This window comes from Falco punctatus (genome assembly GCF_963210335.1).
Source record: "Falco punctatus genome assembly, chromosome: 3".
Lineage (NCBI taxonomy): Eukaryota > Metazoa > Chordata > Aves > Falconiformes > Falconidae > Falco > Falco punctatus.
In genome coordinates this window covers 107,577,374-107,602,980 of record NC_137582.1, presented here as the reverse complement: position 1 = coordinate 107,602,980, position 25,607 = coordinate 107,577,374, and the positions used below count along the sequence as shown (strand labels likewise).

The following is a 25,607-nucleotide window of genomic DNA, read 5'->3' as shown; positions in this document are numbered from 1 at the left end:
TTGTATGCAAAGTCAACTAAAACCAAGGCTGAAAGACCTAGTGTTTATCCTTCTTCTATGTAATACAGAGGTTATAATTAGGGCCCATATACATCGAATGTAACGTATTTATCTGAGAGAACTTACATATTTTCAGATTGTGTGGGAATGCATCTTAGAACATCTCCTTTTCTGAAGTACAGACACAAAGTGGTAGCTAAATCAGTCCTGTGAAAATAACCTGAGATTTTGTTAAACCCAGGCACTATTTTGGTGGTGATGGAAAACTCCCTGTATATATTTCTTCCATTCATGACGACAGTATTAATCCACATCTCTAGTACAAAACCTTGATCATTCGAGATGATTTCAGCAATTCGATAAATATCCCTATGCAATGCCCAGTGAAATGAATGCGACGGTTATTTTTTTTCCAGGGATAATCAGAATGCTGGTAATATACACCTTGATTACCAGATTTTTTCAGAGAAAAGTATTAAAATCCTGAAGCTAAACCTATTCCCATCATGACTGCATTGAAGAATTTGTGGTCTTTTGGCTGTAGAGCTCCTGAAAAAGGAGTATAGTGGTTGAAGGAGAAGTAAGAAAGAGAACTAGCTTAATGAATTTAGAGAAAATATGTAGGTGATACTTTTCCTGTTCTTTTTTGCAGTATCAGAACCATTGACAGCAAAGAACTTTTTCATGGGATCAAAGTAAGCGCTGAAAGTTTAGTTGTAGAAATACAATTCTTTTAGGGGATTGCCATTGTATTTTCATTTGTTTTAATGGTCAAACGTGTAGCAACATCTACCTCTTCAGAGCATATGTTGCCCTGATGTACATATACCAACACACAAATACACACACTCACACACTTCCATATGTTATGTGTTACAAACATATATATATGTGTTATACACATATAAAATACACGTATACACACACTCATTCTAAATGTACAAATTGCCTCGGCTGATTTTTGCTATTTTTACAGACATCTGCTGACGACACGGAAAACTGTTCTTTTTTACTAGTAAATTAAATAACGGCTGTCTAGCCAGAGAAAAACAATACTAAGGGATTCTCAGAATAGGTACATAGCTCACTGGAACACCATCTCTGAGAATAGGAAAAACGTGAAAAAATGTCACCTGAGAATATCCTGGAAGGTATAAAACTGTTCTATTATACAGAGAGACAAAATCATTCTGTTCTGTATGTCATCCTGTAAATGCCATTAAAAACCTTTTGGCTTCCCTCCTCCAAAAAAAACCCAAACAGTTTTCATGTAACAAACCAACTTCTTGAGTTTAAATTTAGGTCTTTTCCTTCTCAGCGTGCGTTAGCTGCAGGCATGACCATTGAAATGTGCAAGGAAGGAAAAGATCAGAAAGAAAATACCCCCCCACGTCGTTCTTAAGATGTTTGTGACATAAGATCTTATGTGTCTGTGGAGGTATGTTTGTGTATGTATTGTGTACGTCTGTTCTCATCCTGGATCCCATGGGGCTGTCATTCCCCTCACCCACCGCCCCTTAGTTGCCATTTGAAATATTGGTATTAAATGACAATAGAAAAATAAGCCTAGGAAAAGATAAATCAAGCACTTTACCCCAGGTGCATCCTTTACTTTGCTTAAGGTATCTATACATTCATTTTTGCTTTTAATTTCTTTAAAATGTCTCCTTCGCAGTGTGTCCTTTGTGGGTTGGTTTTAAAAATTGTCATTCTAGATTGAACAGTACCAAAAAGCAGAGGAGGCAGAGGAGGAGAGAAGAAAAGAGCGAATATGGAGGAGAAAATCGAGTTTGACCTGCAAGTAAAGATGAAACCGAACTCCCGACCAGCCCGAACGGCCGGGCTTCCCTGCGGACCCTGTGCGATGGGTCCCGTTCCGGAGGGGCGAGCCGCGTCCCCGAGAGGGGGAAGGCACCGTCGGGGCGGGGGCACGGCGGTACCGGGCGCCAGCGCTGCCGGCCCCCAGCAGCCGTGGAGTGCAGTGATGCCAGCCCCGCAGCAGCCGTGGGGTGCTGCCGTGGGGTGCAGCGCTGCCGGCCCCCAGCAGCCGTGGCGTGCAGTGATGCCAGCCCCGCAGTAGCCGTGGGGTGCAGTGATGCCGGCCCCCCAGCAGCCGTGGGGTGCAGCCGTGGGGTGCAGTGATGCCAGCCCCCCAGCAGCCGCGGGGTGCAGAGCTGCCGGCCCCCAGCAGCCGCGGGGTGCAGCGATGCTGGACCTCCGAGCAGCCGTGGGGTGCAGCCGTGGGGTGCAGCGCTGCCGGCCCCCCAGCAGCCGCGGGGTGCAGCCGTGGGGTGCAGCGCTGCCTGCTCCCCGCAGTCACCTGAAGCGTGTCACTTCAGAGGAGCCCCTTAGCCAGCCGAGCGCGACGAGGCAGAAGTTTGTAACACCTCGGGGCTGCCTCGTTCCCTTTCCTGCCGCCAGCCGGGGCCGGCTTTCCGCAGCGAGGAGGTAGCAGCGTGCCCCCGGCAGGGTCCCCCCCTATTTATACGCCCTCTCCCCCCGGCGCGCTGCTCGGGGCCGGGCTGCAGCTGCGCTCGCCCCGGAGCGGTGCAGCCGGGTTTGGCGGGGGGCGGGCGGGGGCGGCGGCAGCGCTCTCCGGCACACACGGCGCCCGGGGCCCCGCTCGCCCGCCGGTGGACCTGCTCTCCATCCCGCCGGACTGCCCGTGGCCAAACCGCCTTTGCCCTTTGCGGCATCTCCCTCCTCCTCCTCCTTCTCGCCGCGATGATTCGCACAGGACGCGGCTAGTGCCCCCGGAGCGCTCCGCGGGACTCGGCTGGCCTCTCGGAGGTTATTTTGGGCAAGCAGCCGGGCGGGCTGGGCGAGCGGCGGAGGGCGGCGGGGGAGCGCTGCCGGGGCCACCCGCTGCCCGGCGCGGGTTGCCTGCATGGCTCCCGGGCACTGTAGAGACTGTGGGGGCTGCTGCTGAGCAACAATACAGTGCTTTAAACTCAACTTCTCACAGCAAGCAAGGATGGCAACACTACTGGAGCTCTGGAGCTGCCAAGAGAGCTGGGGAACCTGGGTTCTGTTTGTCACTGTCTAATAAATGGGAGTAAAATGGAATTTCTTACCTGGGTTTTTCCTGCCTTGGTTCTACTGTGCACCCAGCAGCACAGGTGTATCAGGTAAGAAAACCTCTTATCGTTCTTTCTTAGACTGGCCTTTGACAGCTACTCTCTCGGTGCGGCTGGGGTGAGAAACGCCAGCTCTGGGGGGAGCCCCCAGCCTTGCCCAGGGGTGCCCCCATGTCGGGGCTGCCACTGCTTCCAGGGAGTGTTCAGTAGACAAAGGGGTCTTGACGGAAGTTTCCTTAGGAGCAGCAGTTCCTTGGGTTAATCGAGGGGGGTGTTTTTAACAGGGTGCCTGCAGAAGCCTTTTCCCGAGGGCACTTAATTTAAATCGGGGCCAGTCACTTCTTGTGATGGCACCGCACATCCCGGTGGGCTCATCCCCCCAAACAGCTCTGTAGGATGCCTGTTCCAGCATGAAACCCCTCCATAAACCCAGCAGAGCCAGTGGGGTACTGACTGAGCATCATCGCTTGGGGCCTCCATAGCTGCAATTAAACCCCCCAAAATACAGACGTTCCTTTCTAATGGGTTCATTAAGTTGTCCTGAACTTGAGACAAGAGAGACTAGCAGAAATCTTAGAAAAAACGTTTGAAGAACGCCAACCATTTCTTAAAATAATAAATTGTAAAGATATATGTTTGCAATTCTCAGTCACATTTATTCAGAAGGTGTTAGCTAGGCAACCAGCTACGTTCTCTGTATATTCTCCTACAGATCTGGAGGCTGTATGTGGAGAAAGCTTGCCATGATTATGCAATGAAAAGAGAAGGGGGAGTAAAAAAGAACTTGCTGCATGTAAAAACATGCCTACATCACCCACAGCAGAGATGGCTGTGGTATTAAAGGGGTCTTCCTACTTCTACTCTACAAACATTATTAATAGCTTCAGAGGAGTATAAGAAGCAGTGATAATTATAGTAAGACATAACATTGCTGTTATAGTTTCTGGAATGAATTAGATCTGATTTTTTCACTGGGAAGGAAAAGCATCTCGCATTAGAGGAAGTGTCAAGTCAACTGCTGTTATTCAGGACTGACATACTGATTTATCCTGTGACCTTGAATCTGTTATCCAGGGTCAGATCCTGACACCCTCATGCTCTGAAGCAATCCAGTATTACAGTGAAGGCAGAGAAAACACTGCTTATGACTTAAGGGCATCAAGATCTTGCCTATCATTTCAATGATCCTGTTTCTCTATCTGCACCTGGGCTAGGATTCAGTATTTTGGTTGAAAAGGACTGTTTGAGTATAAAAGAAGAGGGGAAAAAAAATCTAAAGACGAGTCAGCTTTCTCAGCCTCTGTCTTCAAGGTCTGTTCCTAGGCACAGCAACAGCCAGGATACGTGCAACCTATAAATTGTTGGAAGCATTATTTTATATCTGGATTAATCACCTAGTTACTTGCCTTTCTTCCTCCAGTTAGACAATAGTGATGAGTTGTTTGTTGGAAATACATATACTCATGGCAGAGAGTATGGCAAGGCAAATCCTAGCTTGTGAAATTCCAACTGTTTGGTTTGTATTACTTTTCCAAATATGTCAAAGTGTAAGACATTCAGTGGTCAAAGAGAGCTGCTCTGTTTAGTACAAATTTTCTGAAGATTCAGGATTTAGTGGGGCTATGGCAGAATTGTTAATCTTGTAAAAAGTGAGTAACCTTGCTTACATGTGTACTTTTGTTGAGTTAAACAGAACTAAACCAAAATTTTATCCTTGCATCAGTAAAATCACTCACACATAGATGACCTATGAAATGATTCCTCCTGCAAGGGCCCAAGAAGCACATTAATGTCCTTATCATTCTTCCTTGGAGTTCTGTAATATGTTATTACATATAATTATTTCTGGTAAAGGATGCTTTTATGAAAAGCCGCATTTTATTAATACTTTGGTTTTATAATAATGGGTAAAACTGCCAATAGGTACATTTTATTGCTCTAATTTTGTTTTCTAAACGTAATGTGGTTCATGGTTATGATGTCAGAGGCCATCCAAACCCACTAAATTCTCTGCTTGCGAGTTCTATGGACTGTATATTGACAGGTGTAAGCAAAAAGATAGTCAAAAAAAGGAAGAATATTTCAGTGAGTTCTGAACTCAGTGGTATGATGTAAGACTTCCCAAAGGCAAAACTACCTATTAAAATAATGTTAAGGTTTGGCAGAGGAGGGAAGTGGGGAATACGTGTAGCCTGCTTCCTCACAGCACTTTTGAATATCCTTCCAGGGTGCTTTAGAGAGCTGTATTTGAAGCAAGTTCTCTGTCATGTGTGCTATTTGGCTGAAGTGAGTGAATCAAATTCAGCCTCAGTCAGCACATCCTTCTCATGACAGTGCTTTTTTCAAATAAACATTTTAAAAAAGTAGTAATTTTTGGTCCCTTTGAGACAGTGACTAGTGGCAGGAAATTGGGCATTTATATGATTGACAGCTGTCTGGGGCAAAGACTGTAGCTTCCACTATTTTATCAGAGTTTGATATGCTGTGGATGCTGCAACAATAAATGTGCCACAGTGAATGAGATCATCTGCTGAAATACACTTAGTGAAATATTTCTTCATTTATGTGGGTAAAGAGCACTATTGACAGGAGTTTTGGGGTGTATGTCTGTACTTTGTAATTCTTTACTGAAGGAGATTCTAATTCTCTCATTAAAAATAGGTGTATCTTTTATATAAGATTCTGTGACGGTTAGATAATTGCATATAATTGTCCTTCTGTTGTGTGTCTCCCTCAGCCTTATACTTCTATTCATGGAAACAGAACGGCTTTAACATGTGAATGTATGCAGGGTGGTCCATTTTCTATAGCTTAAAACTCACAGAGAGGAAATAAGGGCTTTGATGTTCAAAAGGTTGCCATGAATTAAGCCTAATGCTTTTTCAATTACATTTCAAAATAGAAAACACATTTACAGTGAGCTTCACTTAGAGTCAGGAATGGCAGATGGGAAGGATACACATACTGCTCTGGATAATCCTGGAGTTTGACAGAAGCCAGATTGTTCACTGACCTTGTAGGATATTCCTTGTCTTTTTCCGAACAAAAAGTTTTCTTCCGTGGCAGTGACATCTGGGACATTTGCCCCCAAAAGATTATCTCAAAGAAAATGAAATGTATCCATCCCATCCCTCAGCATCAGTCAAACTGGTATTTCCATCTACCAGGTTAAGATTCATATAACAACTATGTCACAGTCCCGCATAAAATCAGGTTAGCGATTTAAAGAAGAAACCGAAGATGCAAAAAGTGATTTTCCACAGCTTACTGCTATACATGCTTGTCAGAAGGTTAGTGCGCTCTCCCTACAAGTGTGACCTAAAGTCAGTATCTCATTGGCCACTGACGTAAAGATGCTGCTGAGCTTTTTGCATTGCTGCTACAGCTTGTGGCACTGCTGTGCCAAAATAATATTGCCAATGTTATCTCTTGTTCAGCTGCTGTAGTGCACACATTCACACAGGACATAAAGACTGTCTCTTTCCTTGGCCTAATTTAAATACCAGATATTTACTAGAAATGTTGATAAATTTCTAGCGAACATTTTCAAGCAGCGTTCTGGAGTATATTGAACGCAGGCTAATACCTCACTTGCCTGACAAGCACTTTAAAGATGTGCTGTCCAAGCTGATTGATCCTTCTCCTCCAGATCACTCCACGTTAGTAGAACGCAACTGTTCTGCAGCAGCTGGGAGAAAGATAGAAAGGATTTGGAGATATACGTGCTTCGTATTCTACAACTGCTGAAAGAGGTGCATTTCTTTGTTCTGTCATTGGAGATTCATTGCTTGCAGTTGCTTTCCCTAACCCATGTCAAGGACAGTTTTGTTCAGCAAAGAAGAATTGTTCAGCAATCATAGTTTTGGCCATTTTATCAGTGGTGACTTCCTTTCCCCTTTGTCAAGTGCACAAGAGAACTAACTATTCTTTTCACAGTTTAAACAGCAGTAATCTCTTTTCTGCTGCTCACAACAAGCTCTGTGGAAGTGCTTGCAATGCTTAAACTCCAGGTATGGGCAGATCTAAATATATTCTCCAAAATATAGGCTTGAAATGACATGTGTACAGAGTCAGAGTGTGGATGAAAAAGCATCTTCTTCAGCTTTAGATCTGGGAGTGACTTCCAGAGTGATATTAGTACACATGACTATGTTGCCATTCCGTCAGCTAGGCATGCCACTCTGGTCTGGTGCAAAGATAAGATAAGCTTTTTTATGAGCTGTTATGCCCTTTGAATTTTAAAAATCCATCGCTTAATTTTACAAAGTCCTTTTCTCACTAGAACAAGCTTTACAGCAGCTTACATCAGGAAGTGAAGTTGCTGAATCAACTAATAGTAGTTTCCTTTCTTTTTCATCTTTACTGCTTACACTATAAAAAGTTAATCCCTTCCAACGTGTCTTTTCTATGCCACTCTTCTTTTTTCAGGTACAATAAAAGAATAATATTTTAGGTCATATATAATCCCAACTGCTTATCAAGGATGAGTGAAATTCTCCCACCATTCTTCATGTAACTCTAAAGCACTGGATCTGATGTAGAGAAGTCTAAAGGAACGGCTCAAAGGAGTTACAACAACTGGTCTGTAACGTGCCATGAAAATAAAGGTCTGCTGCGCAAAGTTGTCATTTTTGACTGAGGACTGCTATATTACCTGCTAATATTCACACTTTTATCTTCACCAGATAAAAAAGAAATGAAAATATTATAGGCAGAATAATATTCTTGAGTGTGTTATTTCTCTTCTCCCTCAATCATCTTGAGGGACAAGAGAGGGGACTGGGAGATTTCTGCTATGCTGGAGGACCTGGGATGACTTCAGACCTAAAGAGCACATGTCAGATTGACACAAGGGGAACCTGGGCTCATTTACGCCCTGCTGAATTATACACCCAAGCATACAGCCCCTGCTGCATTAGTTCTTTGGTCTGTGTTATTTCCCTTGCTCTGTCAGCCTCCGTGTCAGTCTGGGTAGTTTAAAGGTAAAATATAGGTTCACAGAATGGCTGAGGTTGGCAAGGACCTCTGCTCCAACCCCCTGCTCAAGCAGGGCCACCCAGCGCCAGCTGCCCAGGACCACGTTCAGACAGCATTTAAATACCCTCAAGGAGGGAGACCACAACCTCTCGGCCACCTCTCCCAGTGCTCAGTCACCCTCCCAGTGGAAGAGTGTTCCCTGATGCTCACGCAGAACCTCCTGTGTTCCTCTGGTCCTGTCACTGGGCACCACTGCAAAGAGCCCGGCTCTGCTGCCAGGACACCCTCCCTGCAGGTATCTGTGTACCCGGACAAGATCCCCCCGAACCTTCTCTCCTCCCTGCTAAACAGCCCAGCTCTCTCAGTTCTTCCTCATTTTTCCACAGAGATGCTCTAGTCCCTTAATCATCTGCATGAAAAAAAATCTAATATTAGCAAAAGCTTTTGTTAACTCAGCGATAACTGTTTGTAAATGAAACTGTAGGTTATTCTGATTCACGTATTCTCTTTGAAGCTTTTCTGTGAGCACCATGCTAGTGTGTGAGAATGGCAATAACTGAGTAATTTTGTTGCCTATTTCAAAAATTTTTTAAAATAAACCAGTAGTATAAACATCAAAAAAGTAAATCTAGCCGTAAAATTATTTCAGCTGTAATACTGTAACACTGTAATAAACCCTCCCACTAGTATTAAGTGCATATAGCTCTACTAACTTCAACACATTTGTTACACTGATGATCTGACCCTAAGGCTTTATTAATAATAGAAACAAGATTCTTTTTAATTGTGTCATGGATATTTAAGCAAAAGTCCCTCTAGATTGTAATCTGCTTAAAACACACAGCAAACTACAGCCCACAGTTTTTAACCCAACTCTCTCGTTATTTTAACTTCCTTTTAGCTCTATGGCTCTCCTTAATGCCATGAAAATAGAATACGACACAGGATAACTGCTGCACACTGTAAATGCTTTTTCAAAAAGATGAGGCTCCTGGCAGTTCTTACAATGACAGTATTTCTTTTATAGCAAGTGGCTGATTGTAAGTCAGTTATCTGGGGATGAGTTCTTGATGCATGCAAGTAGCAATAACTATTGTGAAAGAGGAGCAGCGGAATTTGTTTTTATTATTTTTTCTCGGGTTGGGTACTCATAAATATACATGGTATTCTGGTTTTACAACAACTTGTACCTAGCACTTTCATACTACTGTGTACGTAGGAAGCATAAGCTAGATTCTTCCACCCTCACAGATCAGGCACACAAGATAGGTCCCTACAGTACAGTCACCTTTGGACTTGAGTATAGTTTTCAAAACACTTTGCAGAACTTGGCTGCAGTTTTAGCAACAGGAATCAAAGAGCACCACCTTCTACTGAAAAGGCAGAGATTTTAAGCACATACAGTCATTCAAGTGTATTGTAGTTATTTTCTCTAATCAGGAAAAGCTGTAAAGTATCATTCTTTACCTATAAAAGGAGTTCAGGCATTTTGCTGATTACGAATACCATTACCTATCTACAGCTGAGACAAGTTACAATAAAGTAGATTTTTAAACAAAATACTTTCAACACAGTCATGTATTCTCTCATCTGTCCCAGGTCTTAATGTAAAAAAGTATTTGTTTTCTGTATTAGCTGATAGCCTTAGTATTTCCAGAAATAGGGTAGTGAATGTAAAAGAAAAGAAATGAAAGTGTTTCTGAACTGCAATGTTTGATGGTATGAGAACAAAGCCATACCTTACCATCCGAAAATATAATTTCATTTAAGTAAATACTGACAGTCAGATGATTGAAAGACCAGCACATAGGAAACAGCAGTCTGATAGAAGTGTTTATATAGTTGATGAGGCCCAATAAAGAAGGAAAAAGCTCGGTCAACATCTGTTATAGATCTTCAAAGCTGTTGTCTAAATCAATTACGTTATTCCGATTTAAGTAGCTGAAAACATGGCTCGGAGTCTTCCAAGATCCTTAATCAGAAGAGATACAGGAACCTGAGAAATACCTGAGATAGTAGTTTAAGATGTACATACAGCACTGGGCTCACGGCAAGGAAACATTATAAAGGCAATTTAATATATATCCCCAATTTTAACATTTTGTGGTGAATTAATGAAGTTTCACTTCGGAGCAGTGCTGCTATGATTTAAGGTCACTTAAGCTTTGACAACTCCACTAATGTGAGTTTTCAGTGTCTCTACTGCTCAGAATTTATATTCCATCATAGTCGCAGAAATCCTTCCTTATATAATTGCCTCCATGCATGTGGGGCAAGAATTTTATGACCAGGTTGATCAAAGATTTTTTTTTCAGTCCCCTGTGTGAAGAAGAGTTGGTTACTGTAGGATACTCTGCTATAGTGCTAGCCATAACGGCATGTGCTGAGCTGAATGCCCAGACTGGCATATTTTGGAGAGAAAAAACATGTGCTTTATGTGGGTCAATGTCACATGAACACTCTAAGAAAAGTTACGTAAGTACTAAGGCAGAATATGTTTATGGTATATCACTCTGCAGCCTTTCATCGATGTTTAACTAGTTTCTCTTCTGTTACTAGTGATATATATCTCTCAAATGCCATATTTATTGCTGGACTCGGTGGAAGATGCTAAAATAGTGCTCAGACAGTTTCGATATAGTACTTGCATTTAGATCCAGGCCCTTTCAAACCGCTGGCAACTTGTCTCTTAGCAAATAGTTGTGGTAGACATTGTCACAGTCCTTCATTTATCTATTCCTGTCGTGTCACTCACAATGCTGGCAAAAGGAATTATGTGAACAGGCACAGATCTTCTTCAAATGAAGCCTGCCAGCTCAGTTTAAACAGTTAATGAAGATAATATCAGCTTGCCTTTGTTTAGAAAAGATTATGGAATATCCACATAATTGCTTGTACCAGGAAGGTTGAAGGGCTGTCATCTGCCAGGTGGTGGAAAATGGCAACAAGAAACTGTGCTAATGTCTTCAGGGAGCATCACTGGATCAGAAAGAAGCATATGCCTAGCACCTGAGAGATGGAGCCTTATTCTTGGGAGGGGGGCTGTGGTGTGCTGCACAAATCCAACAGCCACACGTTACCTCCCAAACAAAACCTACCGCCTGTTTGCTGGCTCACTCAGGTCCAAGAGTGACTACAAAAGGACGCGTGCATTACGGCATCCCACACTCCTAACCTGAGGACAGATGGCCAAACACCCCCACTGCCTGATGCTGGCAAGCACAAAACAGCACAAGCAGGTGAGCTGGGGCCCTCCCAGCATGATGGAACCATCCATAGATGCCCAAAACTCTGGGGCACCTGTGGGAAGGTGGAGTGGGACCGCGACATTTCAGTGCTATGGATGCCTCACTCAGTGCTCAAGACCACGGACAGGAATGGCCCCAAATCCAGACCCATAGTCAGGACTTGCCCCTGCATTCCTAGGACCCATGGAGCACACCTCAGGTCCCAGGACAATGGCCAAAGCCTTCAGGCTCACCACTATGGGCAGCTCCTCACACTGCAGAGCCATGAGCCTCTCTTGAGGTCTCGGGAGGCTCCCGAGTCCCCTGGACCACAGGCAGCCACCTCTTTGGCTCAGAATGCAGGGGAACCCCTGGGGCTTTGGGGACCTGTGGACAGCACCTCCTGAGCTCCCACCACTGCTGCTGCACCCCGCGTTCGGGTCCAACTGTGGGCAGCTCTGCGCTGGCTCGGGCACATGCCCCTCAGTGCTCCTGTGCTTTCAGCTGGTCACTTTTTAAGCAAGATCTCCTTTTTGACCCTATCTTTGCAGTTTTCATGTATTTACACACCTTCTGTTAGCATTGCTTTTCACATTTCCAAGGCTCAATGGTACTTTTCACGGTATTGAAGATGTTAAATTCAAATTCCAGCTGTATAATTTTTACTGTTTTCCCATCAGATTTGACAATGTACCAGCCTTCTTGATCTCAGCTGTTCCATAGTGGTACTAGGAGCCGTCACAGCTGCTGTGTCCTGCTACCCAGATAGCTGCATTTCAGCATCCACAGCTGCATTTTATGCAGTATACAAAGTATCCTGGTTTCTCTCATGCTTTCTTCATATTTCTTAGTCTTTTTTTTGCTACTTCTTTTTTTAAAAGAAAAAACCTTTAAAAAGTACACACTTGTATTTTAGGAAGAGAGCATAGTCTTGCCTGAAATATGTTTTGATTTAAACAGCAATATCTGAAATGGTTTTCCTATCTATATACGGTATTTTTTCACTAAATTACCAATAACTGATTATATTGTAGGTGGTCTCTGGTGTAAAAGAAGTCAATATATCTTCCGTTTTCTGTTATTCTTCTGTTTGTAAACATGGCCAAGTTTTAAAAGATACTTGTTCTCTTCACCTAGAGCTATGAGTGACATCGGAGATTACATAGGTTCCAACATCGAAATATCCTGGTTACCCAACCTGGATGATTTGATGAAAGGGTATGCACGTAATTTCAGGCCTGGGATTGGAGGTGAGACTTTCAGAATAATGTCTCTTTTGTTTCTTACAGTCCCTCTACCCTCTGATGTTTATGTGAACTTCATCCTCTACAGGATTAAAAGGTTGCGATTATCTATTACTTGGATACTTGAAATAATACGAATCAAAAATTTGCTTGAATTTGAAAAAAGACAGACTGTACAACAGAATTTGCAATGCAGTTTTCGTGCTTATACAGTTCTTAAATCACTGATACCTAAATTGAAGGAATGTTGGATTACATTAAATGGCAATAATTTCTCTTTGCTTGAAGTCATGCTGTCTTAAATTAGATGACGTGGTTTCCAGAAAGGATTCCATAATTTTCAGTAGCCGTGGTTAGATCTCATGTCCTTTATAGTGAAGCGAGGTGTTCTGTTGGAAATTGAGGATGCAATCTGTAAAAGACTTAAATCTTTTGCTTTAAGGTAGATGGAAAGCATACTTTATCATGGGAAACACTTTCATGAATTCGCTCTGTATGAAAGAATTAACAGACTTGGGTCATCTATATTTTTATAGGTACTATGATGATGTAAATTACCCCATTCAAACATTTTTCCTCAGGTCCTCCTGTTAATGTTGCTCTCGCAATTGAAGTAGCCAGCATTGACCACATCTCAGAAGTGAACATGGTACGTTATCAGTTACACCTACCAAGTTGTGAATGTATGTACTGCAATGACAGGAAGTGTAGAAAACTAATTCAATAGAGAGATAGTTGATCCCCAGCATGTTCGGAGTGAAGAAATTGCCACAAGAAGAGACTGAAAAGAACAAACACTGTATTTTAAGACATGGGCAGAGTCTATTCTGACAGACACTGGCAATTACAAGAATCCGGACATGTGTAAGTCACTAAGATTTCTTAGTACAGTTAGCAAAATTGGATCTGTGCAGTGCTTACTAACAAAAAGCCTCATTTTAAACATGAACACCAACTTCAAATTCCCTTTCACCACAGATACTTCCAAAAAGAAGCAAAAGGAACGATTGTTGTGAGGTGCTCCTCACTTTTAAGTAACACTTTCCCATAAAGCAGTGGAGTATTAACAACTTACAAATCACATAAACATGCGTAGGCATGGATTAACTGCATCTCTGAAACACAATAGATTTAATTTCAAAACATAAACTTTAGCTTTCTCTCTATCCTTTCCTTTCATGACAGTGAGTAAATTCACTCATTTTTTTAGTTTTGCTTTAAAAAAAACATTCCAAACCAAAAGCCGTACTCGTGGAGCTATATAAACTGATTTTCTTCATCAAGACATATGCAACTCTTGCAACATGTTATATACAACACTGGCATTGAATCACTTTTTGATATCTTGGTTTTATCCATGGTAGAAACATATGACAGAAATCAAAACGCTTGGGCAGCTCTATGGTTGATGAATATAAAAATACTTATTTGCACTGGAAGCAGTTAATATGTTTCTAGGCTAATACAATGATTTCTGACCAACTCCCAAGACGTGATTGTTCTATTTCTTTAGCATCACTTTTTAATTGGGATTTCTCTTGTCATAGGAATACACCATGACAGTATTTTTGCACCAGAGCTGGCGAGATGACCGTCTGTCTTACAACCACACCAATGAAACTTTGGGCTTAGACAGCCGGTTTGTGGACAAGCTCTGGTTGCCAGATACTTTCATAGTAAATGCCAAGTCTGCTTGGTTCCATGATGTGACTGTGGAAAACAAACTTATCAGGCTGCAGCCAGATGGAGTCATTTTATACAGCATCAGGTGAGTGAAAAAGAGTGCAAGTGTAATCTATTATGTATTAACTTTTTGAACACACTATAAAGGAATCACTCAGTTTTCCTAGGGTGACTTCCTAAAATAATTATTCATTTAAAATGGAAGAAAGTAGTAGTGACTCCTATTAGAGATCCCTTTGCTTCACAAAGATTGCACTGCCAGGAAGGTATCTTTGGAAACATTAATGCATTTTCCACTGCATAACCACTGATCACTTTCAGAATGTGGAGATAAGTATCTTACAACTATTTGGTCACCAGGCGAGGAGATGCTGAATACAGAGTAAAGATTCTGTTCTCTACTCTGTCACTATTTTCCAAGGGAACTATAATCCTGATTTATCCTCAACTTCCCCATCTTTCAAACAGAGAAAGTAGTATTTCCTCCCTTTGGAAGAATGTTCTTGTTAGAACTCAGTAACTATATCTACAGTTAATTGTGTAATGTTTGAAAAAATAACAAGTGTGTATCTTTGAAATTGTAAGTCCAAAGTCACCCTTAAGGTACTGGTAGTGATCTTGGGGACAGTGGAAGGAAGTGGATTTGACTCAGAAAAGTCCTTTTTATCATCAGAAGTAGCTGAAGCCTCCTCTGACATTAGACAAGTCATTTGTTCTTTCTCCGATTTCCCCCCACCTTTGGGTTTCCCACAGACTTAGTAAAGGCAATAGCCATGAGGATTTTGAAAACGTTTCCTATATTAGTATTAAGGTTTCAAAGTCTTTGATTTAGTCTTTCACATTCTGAGGAAAAGGCTCGATCAGAATGTAACTAACTGGTGTTCACTTGCTTGGAACAGGATTACCTCAACAGTGGCCTGTGACATGGACCTTTCCAAGTATCCCATGGATGAGCAAGAATGCATGTTGGATTTGGAGAGCTGTAAGGGCTGAGTACAGTGTTTCATATAACCTATATTTTGTTTAAAGCCTGCATATATGGTATTTAGCTTGCTGAAGTTTGCTGGGGTGCTTCTGCTTTAGTCAATGAAATGTAAGTGGTGCCTTAGGAATTAGAAATAAAGGCTACAAACATGAACCTCTTAATTCTCTGTGTTGGACACTAGGCTAGGGACTTTTCAATAGCAGTTCAGCTGTGATCCAATTCAAAACTATAGATTTAATTTAGTGAAGATGAACAACCTACAGCCTTGCTGACAAATGTCTGGAACTTTGTGCCTGACATAAGACTAGTGCAATTGGGACAGTCACTAGCATTACTGAGGTTTGCATCAAATCCAGTGAGAACTAGTAGAGAAGCCCACAGGCAAAATCTGATGTGCTATTTTTTCTTCATGAGAAAACAGGAAAAAGAAAGAACTCCCTGCTTTTAATTAATGTCATTGTGACTAACACTTACATAGCTGTTTAACTTGCCTAGGCATTCCTGTATCTGTTACACAGAAATCAATCAGAATACTGCATGGATGGGCTTAAATTAATTTGTACTCACAAAGGAGGGTGAAGAATAAGTTTATATTTTGTCCAACCTGTATTTTACGTACAATCAGCATGTAATTCCCATGAGACTTAATATTTTTGAATGAAATTCACCACTGACACAAGCAGGGGCCACCCCATCAATGGCAATGAATCCGGCCTTTTGTGGGTTTTATGTCAAGGAGTTGACAGGTCCCGAGGGTTCCAGAGTTTTGTGAATAGCAGCTTCTGAACAGATCCCTGGCCTATTGATGCAAGTTTATATATATATATATATATATATATTTAGCACTGACTTTGTTTTATAGGCAATTAACCACAATACCATTTTATCTTGTCAAAAATAGCAATCTACAGTTTTACTTATGTTATCACCAAATGCAGAGGCAGCAGACAGTGAACCAGCAATCGGTTCTCTCTCCCAGCAAGTTCTCTAGGGAATTTTGGTGGTGGTTGAATTTTTTAATTGAATTTGATGGGTTTGATTTCAGTGAAACAAACATGCAGAAATAAAGCTCATTAAACAAGTGAATGATTTAGTAGTAAGCTGTCCATTAACAGCAAAACTAGCAAAGATCGATTTCCTATGGATTTGCATATTACATACATTTCTTCATATGTGTTTTCCCCCTTCTCTCATGTCCCTGGTGCCCTGCACCTCTCCTAGGTGTTACCTTCCAGCTGGCACCCGTGCCAAACTGCAGTCTGATTTTATACTGCATGCCAAACTGCAGTCTGATTTTTAATAGGCCGATGTACACGTGATTATCGAGCTAGCTGGTGCATGTCAGAATGGACATGGGTCTGGGTTATACAGCTGTTCTCTAATCGCATGCACAAGTTTGATTTTCTGTTCTCTACACATCATGCCATACAAAACTTCCAAGAATCTAGAATTTCAAGAACCAGGAAATCAAGAATTTGGAACCTTTACCTTTTTGTCATTTTGGTCTGAAAATATTAAAGAGGTTCAAAAGCTGTTAGGAGGAGAACTGAGAGAAAAACAATGCATAAGCAGTTTGCATAGATCTTGTTTTCTTATTGAACTGCTTTAAGCCTGGGGGGTGGGGGGTGGGGGTGGTGCTGACAGTTGTTTCCATGAGTGGGGATTCATATGAACAATTCAGCAGCATACTTTACTTCATGCAGTGTCCATTTGAAAAAGCCCTGTAGGGCTTGGAAGGGGAGAGACAGAGCCAACTGGACACATTTTTTGAGGACACCAGGAGAATCCCTGACAAGGAAACCTGTTTCCTTGACGCTGCCTGACTGGTACAGAGTACCTATCTCATAAAAATCAATGTGCGAACTTGGCAATAGACTTGCAGTCCAGAATTACTCTCTGATCTGTTTTTACTAGGATCGGCATAGACAGATTAGGTGTGGTAATTATTTTCTTTTACCAGCAGAAATTTCTGTGACTCTTGAGATCCAAGCACAGTGCAGGGGTAAGTAGGCTAGTTTGAGTGCTACAGTAACTGTTACTTTTCAGTATGCAAATGAGCTTTTTAAGAGATAATCTGAATATTTCTCATGACACTGAAGTGCATTGTGCCATACCACATATCACATATTGCCAGTCAGTGTGAATTGGCTTAGATTATTCTTCCTGCAGGAAAGCTACCCCAATGTGACACTGGCAACGCTGATGTTGCCAGGACAATGAATTATCCAGACTGAGTCACAGCATGTTTGCAATGGGACTGATCACAACTAGCGTAGCAGACGAATTAGAGGAATTCCACTGCTGAGTCCCCCAAGTTGTTTCTTCCTCAAACTTTGTGCTTATTCAGCTTTCTTTTGGCAGATGGCTACTCTTCAGAGGACATTGTCTACCACTGGTCAGAAAACCAGGAGGAGATCCATGGGCTAGATAAGCTGCAGCTTGCTCAATTCACGATTACCAACTACCGCTTCACAACAGAAATTATGAACTTCAAATCTGGTAACAGGATCTCTCTTCAATTCAGGGACAGTATCTGACTTTTCCTTGCATAGGGAAACCTCCTATATCTATAATAGAAAATCCTTCTTCTTAAGTAATTTAAGAACCTGTCAGGTTTCTGATAAGAGCTTTCTTAAGCTTACACTTGTAAAAAATGCCAGCCTTCGCTGAGCCTTCAGGTAGCCACTGTAGCATATTATGCCCTTTAGCTTGGTATGCTTGACAAAATACTGTGTGGAATAGCCAGACAGCACCTGATAAAAAACATTTGAGGTATAGCTCACATTTCTTGACCTAATTTGCAACTAAATTTGCAGCTAAAGAAAAATTTCCATTGACCCTGATGTTATGTGGCTTATGACGTACAGTCAGACCATTCTAATTCTATCCAGTAGAAGTCAGTGGTGTATATGCGTAGCATTGGGTTTATTGCAATGTTTGTAAAAGACTGGAGTAATTTCTTTCCTGCTGATTTTTCATCCTCTTTCATGTATTCAGATTCTCATTTATGCTGCACATCTCCTCTAAGCTCTTTTTTGAGTTTGAAATTAACTTGGCCTTTTAAAAAATCTAAATTTAGTATCTGGAGGACTTTCTACAGCAGATGATAAGACAGTACACATTTTGAAGCAATACTGTTATTTGAGAAGACTCATGATTTTATTTTCAGATCTGGCATTGATATGACCTGAGACAAATAATTTGACTTATTCTTAGCTGATGAGAACTGTGGTATTTGTGCAGGGTTTATGAAGACTAATTGAACATTCAAAAAAGCTTTTTGTGATCTTGTCTGAAATATGTTTAAGAATGTCGATCTGTGTCATTATATGAAATGTTATTTTGAATATCAGTTTAACTGCAATTCTCACAGTCAGAGTCCTTCTCTGTCCGCTCTTTTTTCCAGCAGGTCAGTTTCCCAGGCTCAGTCTCCACTTCCATCTTCGACGAAATCGGGGAGTTTACATCATTCAGTCTTATGTTCCTTCTATCTTACTAGTGGCCATGTCGTGGGTATCCTTCTGGATCAGTCAGTCAGCTGTGCCTGCCAGAGTGTCATTAGGTAAAACAGATAGTTAGGGGAACTAACAGGGGAGGGGTATGCTGATGCTGTAATTATGCTCTCTAATAATTCTCATTTTCTGTGAAGGTGCACTTATGAATATACTATGTTTACATCTGCAGAAGGGATGATCCTTTAAAAGATTTCCCTCATGTTTTAATTTCTGTCATGCTATCAGAGCAGCTGCCTCAGTAAAGAAGAGAAAATAACCAGGGTTAAAAGCAACAGTGAATATGAGGCAGATGTATGAAAGAATTGATTTGAAGGAACTGGGACAGTGACAAAAAAATGTTCCTAGAGCTTGTGGATCTGCTTGCCTGAGTAAGGGTTGCAAGTCTAGATGCCAACGTTTTTGAGAGTTAAGTCTTCTGGTTTTGTCTGTGCTGATCTAGAACAGAACCAAGGATAACATGTTCAAAGCTTCCTCAGTCATTAATACAAATGCACAGTTTTTTACAAGCTCTCCTGTTCTGAAAATCAGAAGGCATAAAATTAGGAGGCTTCTACTGTGAAAATAGTCCTCAGCTTCAGCTTAGTAAGTACACTTATTATGGTGTATACTGTGAAACCTAAAGTAAAATTTCTCATGCTACACTGCAGGTATAACTACCGTTCTTACTATGACTACACTGATGGTCAGCGCCCGATCTTCGCTTCCACGAGCATCTGCCATCAAGGCGCTTGATGTTTACTTCTGGATTTGCTATGTGTTTGTCTTCGCTGCACTGGTAGAATATGCATTTGCACATTTCAATGCTGACTACATGAAAAAGCAGAAAAACAAGATAAAGGCGAGAAGGCAGAGTGGAGAGGTCAGTAAGATAAAGGCGAGAAGGCAGAGCGGAGAGGTCAGTAAGCGTAATACTGTGAATAACTTTGCAAAAGCAATCACCCTGCATCATGATCTTTTTCTCCTATGGAAGCAAATTCTTCTACTTCTTTTGAAAGAAAAAAATATCCCGATTCATTCGTCACATTAATATGACAAGCAACCAAATGCAACTGCTAATTTGCCTTTGAGCATGGTTAGCACTAAAGACAACATATTCTTACATGGTTTGCTGCTGTATTTAAGATAGGAAATGCAGAAAAAGAGAGAATGAGTAAGAAGAGAGGCAAAGCATGTCTTCAGCCAAATTTGTACATCTTACACTTTGAGAGTATATTTAGACCCTTTGATATTTGTCCAGTCCTCAGTGTAAGATACAGTAACTTTGAGTTGCTCCTGTAGGGTCAGGGCAAACTCATTACAACAGTATTACAGGAGATGGGGGAGAAAGGCCTTTTTTTAGGAGGTGTTCTTCAGTAGCTAGTTCTGCTAAGACTCTTAGTTCTGCTACAGCCTAATAAAATGCTGTCAGCAAACCGAAAATCAGGCCTGTAGTCTTCAGTGTTGTCCTCTGGAGACCACATTTTTATGCCCAAGCTGCCTATGGTAAATACAGATATAATTAGCCTGGTTACATAGGTAGGAAGCCCAGTGAAAACAAAGGAGTACGTAGGTGAATTTTCTTCCATGAACTCCAGATGCACTTTGCTGCTTTCTTCATGTACATACATGTGTGTTAGTGATGGAGCACGGTGAATTCATTAAGGTTTTATTAAGCCATAGCGAATATGACTGATCCATGTTCATTTTCTGTCCCACCTCCACATTCTCTCAGCTTTGACAAGAGCCTGAGAACTGCCTATTGGCCACACAATGTGATAACTGTCTCCTTCATATATTTTTTTATATATCTATATATAAAATATATATGTATTATAGCCAGTCAATTATCTTCAGTCAGGAGGGCCTAAGCATGCTGTCTCAATGGTGCTTCAGTAATTCAGAGCATGTAAAATTATAACCAGAATTCAGATGTGATAAGCAAGTAACAAGTACCATTCAGCATTTATGAGTCTCACAGGTATTTCTTCATGTCAGTATCATGGTCAGGCTAGCTTGGATGAAGTACATACCTATGCCCTAGAAATTGCTCTTATAGGCTCTCCTCTTTCCTTTGCAGATAAACGTGAAGAATGCCATCGTTCTGTTTTCCCTTTCCATAGCTGGTGTGAACCAGGAACTGGCCATTTCCAATAGGCAGCACCGAATTCCCAGAAGCCTGCCTGGATCATATGGCACAATAGAAATAGAAACTGGAGAGACAAAACAGCAGCACATAATGAAACTGGATAAAAAGAGTGGTCTGAAGTCCCTCTTTAAGCCCATTGATGCTGATACCATTGATATATATGCCAGAGCCGTGTTCCCAGCAGCATTTGCAGCAGTCAATGTTATATACTGGGTTGCGTACACGATGTGAAAAAAAAAAAAAAAAAAGAAAAGAAAGAAAGAAAATTCATGTGGAGAGCTACAAAATGAACAATAGCTTTGGACTAAAAAGCCCTTGCTGTAACTGTATTGATCCATGTCTTCTCAAAATATTTTCCAACAAGCTTGAGACACTTCTAAAGTCAAGAGAGTCCTGCTACCAATTCCTACTAAAAGCAGCAATTTATTACCGGTCTGATTTGATACAATAATAGCTGTACTCTGCCAAACAATCCCAGCTCCTTATTTCCTGTATTACCATAAGACAGTTTTACATATGTACATACTGCAGCAAAAGTTTAAATCTTAAATTACCATGTTTTTCCTTCACTTTAAAGGTTGATCAGTAATGAAGATTTGGCTTTTCACACTCAGATCATTTCTTTTTTTGTAATGGAAGAGCTAATTCCTTACTTCCACATGACTGATTTTCTGCATCTGGCCTTCTGTGGGATGGTCTAGGTTTAACAGGAGTGCTGAAGTTGGAGTTTTTAATCATAAAAATCTCATGAACAAAGTAAAAGAGAATAGAGGGGAGTGGAGACTTTTTCTTAAATTATTTGTCTTGGATAAATTATTGAAAACATTTCAATGCTCTTAGTCACAGCATGAAATAAAATATACTACGTAAAATTCTACTGAATTGTTAATAATGACTGTATTACATTTCAGATCTAAGCTAATGAAAGTTTAAACACTTAAACACATTAATGTTTATTAGTTTAATAGGCCCCAAAATAGATGAAATTATTTAGAAACACAGGGAAAGCTCAGGCTTCCGATGTTGGATTGGGAAAAATTTTAAAGGTGCTTGATAATGAAATAACTCAGATTCCATTTTCAGGAAAGACTTTAGAATTCATTCTGTTAATTTTTAGTGAATGTCTACCATGTGTGCCTCTGAAAATATCCTTTTTGCATCTGTCCCTAAATAGCCGAGTGAAGTAAAAAAAATGTCATAACTGGCTTTAAGTTACTTGGTTGCTTTGGATATTCTTGCCATTTTTATTCAGAGGCTGATCTAATATGTTAGGTCTCTTCACTTCCATTATTTGAAATTTGTGGGTATTTGCTGCCTAATTCAGGACTAGATTCTCTCACCCAACTCATGCAAAATAACACTTTGTTCTGTAAATAATTCCAGTGAGCTCAGCAAATGAATTCACAACACTATTCACAACAAACGTAAGTTTCACAATTAATCTTTAAAAAAGTCCACAGTAAATATATTGGGGTATGGATTAAAACAACTGAAATACTGTAAGTATAGGAAACCAATGTCAGGCACTTCAAAAGGGAAATTGTTTTTTGAGGATTTTGTTGCCTTGAGAGTGAGAGGTGGTTTTAAATATAGAGGCTGACATAAAAGAAAATATGAAATGAGAGAGGGAGGGAAAGACTAAAGCAAAGAAAGTGGTTGAAAGGTATGATGGAAGGGAGCATGGGGAGGTGCAAGGTTGAACAAGCTAAAAACTGTACGTAAGAGAAGAGCTGCACTGGGATTTGAAGATGGGGATCTCAAACATAGTGGCTAATGATTAATAGTTGAATTGCAATAAGGATGAAACAAGCATCTGATCACAGTGGAGTGTGGGCACGTTCCTCCTGCCTTACTTCTCTGTGACATATGGTTTGATTTCATATGACCAGCACTGAAAGATAGAGCATTTTAACACAGATTCATAACTTAAAATTTGTTCAGTATCACTGAAGTAAGAGAATGCTTTGAAGAAAAAATAATGATGCTGAACTGAGCTATAACAGAAAATAAGCTCCCGTGGTATTTCAGACTTAGGTTCACCTCAGTCTTTAGCTTCTGTTATAACAGAAAAACTATCTGCCAAGACTGTGCTTGAAAGCACAAACTAACATCAAACTGTAATTGTTCCACAACGTTCTCACCAGTCTAGCCCCGGACTGAGACACCCAGATTTTGCTCCAAGATCTTGCCACTGACTTTGGGGAATCTCAGTTAATTCATTTCACTGCATCATCTGCAAAATTGATACAATGATACTGATTTCTTTCCTATATCTTTGAGTTTTACAGAAGAAAAACCCTTCAGGAGAGACAGAAACTCTTACCCTCCAACTAGGTAAGTGCATCCAACTAGTACTTATGATGCTATTTGCCATAGTTTCTGAATTAAAGCAAAATATTAATTTAATTCACCTCATCCAGAAAGCTCATGAAATTCTGCATCTCCTTCCATATTACGCAGGTAATCAGGCTTCTTTTTCCTCCTGCTTCTCCTCTTCCTATTATATTTTTCTTGTGTTTGTTCCTGATGTTGATGAAATTCTACATTACAGAAATACACAATTTTTTTCTAAGTGTGTTTTTGGTCATAATCACTTTCTCCCCAAGGAAGTTCAACCTCTCCTGCTCTCTTCTGAATCATTCTTGCTGTTTTATATAATGATTAAGTGCAGAATGGAATAAAACGAGCACAAGCATGACTTTACAATGTGTTTTCCTTACTACGTTGTTGCTTTTTCCATGGTCCTGGGTCAGGTCCTTGACGTATCTTAAGTTCCCTTTCTACCTCTCCTTTCAGCTTAAACCCAAACTTTTTTCAGTTTATGGCTGACCTGATTCTTGTCTAGCCTTGGAAGGCTCAGAAGTTTAAATTTAACTCTTGGATGATGCACTTTTATAGGCAAGGTGAGATCATAGCAAGTCTGAAATACTCTGCTCAGCACTTTGAACAGTATCACCACAACAATATTACACCCTTTAGAAAGGCCATAGTGCCTTATTCTTCTATGTTACATTTACATAAATCAGAAATAATCTTCGGTTTAAAATCAGTAGATTAACTACTGCTACAGAAAGTAGAATCTAACTTTTTTGTATCTTGCTTGTTTCTCTAGCTATTAGTTTATTACATTGCCTGTCAGGGTTAGTATCTACTACTGATAGTATCTACTACTTCAGTATCTACTGAAATTATTGACTAAATTCAGCTGAAGAAATACTCGCAGCAAGTTCCTATGGAGTGTAAATCATAAGAAAATAATTCATGATTTCGGAATTAAAGTTGTTAAAGAGCAGAGAACAAAGCATTGGCCCAGTCCCACTAGTGTGCACTGGCTGGTTATTTGGAGTACTTAGCAAGAAGGAGGAGGCAAATATTATGAAGGCAATGTCTAATCTAATTATTTCAGCAGTAATAGTTTGTAATTGTGCACCTGACATAACCCCTTACATTGAAGCCAACTGAGTAATCACATGGGGTTATTGGACAAAATTAGTTGCTTCTCCATCTGGGAGACAGTCATGGGCTGCGTGCCCTGCTGACTTCTTCAAAAGGTTTATTCAGTGAATTTGTTCTCTAGTTTGACTGGTGATCTTCAAGGTGCACAGCTTAGTTGTGACTAATCAAAGCAAAGGTGATAGAAATCTTTTCCTCACAAAAATACCCCAGCCAGAATGCTAGACTATCACAATGTTGGAGACAGAAGCATAAATAAAGGGGAAAACATTGCAGGCACTCAGAAATGTGCACTGTGAGCATACATATGGCAATTGTGTCCATTTCAGGAACAAGGTGACTCAGAGGGGAGAACAGGTGTTTCAGCTACTGTTACTGCACTTGCATGAGTAGCACAAGACAAAACACCTCCATCATCAAGAGTAGGATTTTCTTAAATCTGTTTCCAGAGCCAGAAATAGAAAAGTCAGATGCCATTCAAACTCTTTCAAGGAGAAACTTCAGTACAAGAGTATGGTGTAATGATTGGAGTTTTGCATAAATTTGAATCTTCTGTATTTTTGCGTGTGCTTTATTTGTATTTTTTTATTATTTGAAATCATCATACTTAAAAATCATCAAACATTATTATGCTAGGCATATTAACACCTAAAGACAATGATCTATTCAACTCTAATTTCATTATGCCCTTAATAAACAGAATTTGATGTCAGTTGAATGCTGACTTTGGATGGGTTCTACTAGTGCCAAGGAGGGGGGGGAGAAAAAAAGTGTGTGACAGATAAGAAGGCACTTTTTCTGTGCTGTACCTGAAAGCATTTGTATTCCTTCCAGCAATTTAGAATACTGCTCTATGGACTGGCGTGTCTGTGAGAACGAGTGGGATATGTGTTAATGTAATCATTCTAAATGTGAAGTGTTAATAAAATGTAGATATACAGAAACTGGAGCTTCTATAAACAGACAAAATAGACATTCCAACTATTGAACTGGAAGATAAAATGCATTAGAAGGAAAATCAAAATAACCTCAGAGATTTCATCCCATAATGAAATCCTGCCTATTCAGTGCCCAGGGGCTTGTAAAACTCTACTTTGGCCTTGACAACAGAAGAGAAAGTACCATTCTGTATTCATGAGTGCTTTCTGTGGGGCACTTATGCAGACGACTTTATTTATGTTAAAAAATTGCTGTTGCTGCCTCAAGAGATTGAGAAGGATCAGAAGGCACAAGATGAAGAAGAGCAAGATACTGCATGATTTGTCTGGAAGTAATGCTGGCAGTGACAGCAGTATTAAGAGGTTAATATACAGAAATGACT

At 40.6% G+C, this 25,607-nt stretch overlaps 2 protein-coding genes across 4 annotated transcripts in view; one reads left to right on the top strand and one right to left on the bottom strand.

Moving 5' to 3' along the window:
* The window catches only part of CFAP74 (cilia and flagella associated protein 74), a 97,704-nt gene that overhangs the window by 61,023 nt on the left and 11,074 nt on the right, over positions 1-25,607 (bottom strand). The window lies entirely within an intron of this gene.
* On the top strand, positions 653-25,080 carry GABRD (gamma-aminobutyric acid type A receptor subunit delta). Of its 3 annotated transcripts, none has more exons than XM_080381305.1 (9): positions 653-3,128; positions 12,419-12,531; positions 13,107-13,174; positions 14,073-14,293; positions 15,108-15,190; positions 17,555-17,692; positions 18,603-18,755; positions 19,356-19,567; positions 20,765-25,080. In XM_080381305.1, exons 1-9 carry the CDS (start codon positions 3,061-3,063, stop codon positions 21,062-21,064), a joined length of 1,356 nt encoding a protein of 451 aa, XP_080237431.1. In that variant the 5' UTR covers positions 653-3,060; the 3' UTR covers positions 21,065-25,080. The 3 variants fall into 3 exon arrangements, with proteins under 3 accessions (XP_080237431.1, XP_080237429.1, XP_080237430.1); XM_080381303.1 differs by having other exon boundaries at positions 19,356-19,603; XM_080381304.1 differs by having other exon boundaries at positions 18,600-18,755.

Excerpts from the sequence above, each read along its gene's own strand:
- GABRD (XM_080381303.1), top strand. The coding sequence starts at position 3,061 with ATGGAATTTCTTACCTGGGTTTTTCCTGCCTTGGTTCTACTGTGCACC. Across the intron at positions 18,756-19,355 it reads GCCTGCCAGAGTGTCATTAG|GTATAACTACCGTTCTTACT; the intron begins GTAAAACAGATA and ends GCTACACTGCAG. Across the intron at positions 19,604-20,764 it reads CGAGAAGGCAGAGCGGAGAG|ATAAACGTGAAGAATGCCAT; the intron begins GTCAGTAAGCGT and ends TTTCCTTTGCAG.